This window comes from Papilio polytes, unplaced genomic scaffold, assembly GCF_000836215.1.
Source record: "Papilio polytes unplaced genomic scaffold, Ppol_1.0 DF824393.1, whole genome shotgun sequence".
NCBI lineage: Eukaryota > Metazoa > Arthropoda > Insecta > Lepidoptera > Papilionidae > Papilio > Papilio polytes.
This window is the reverse complement of record NW_013524811.1, coordinates 35,516-35,724: the sequence shown is the minus strand read 5'-3', so window position 1 is coordinate 35,724 and position 209 is coordinate 35,516. Positions and strand designations below refer to the sequence as shown.

At 34.0% G+C, this 209-nt stretch overlaps 1 protein-coding gene across 1 annotated transcript in view; it reads right to left on the bottom strand.

Annotated features, from left to right (window-relative positions):
- Positions 1-201, bottom strand: part of LOC106110719 (hyaluronidase-like) — a 5,210-nt gene extending 5,009 nt beyond the window's left edge. The window contains exon 1 of the mRNA XM_013292619.1: positions 192-201. Within this exon, the coding sequence (XP_013148073.1) occupies positions 192-201 (10 nt within the window). The remainder of the gene's footprint in view (positions 1-191) is intronic.
- Positions 202-209: the final 8 nt, after the last annotated feature.

The following is a 209-nucleotide window of genomic DNA, read 5'->3' as shown; positions in this document are numbered from 1 at the left end:
GGACTTTTATTTAGCAAATTTAATGGGATACAATTCTTCCATACATCATTTTTATGTAAGTCTTATAGTTTAGGCTACGTAAGCAAAGAAAGTAAAAATGACCCGAAATTTCGTCGCGGGATTTTGAGCTAAACTATTTAACTACGTCGTAGTCTTAGACTCCAAAAATTAAACAAAAAAATGGGACCCACCTGCAAGCATTACCTTTC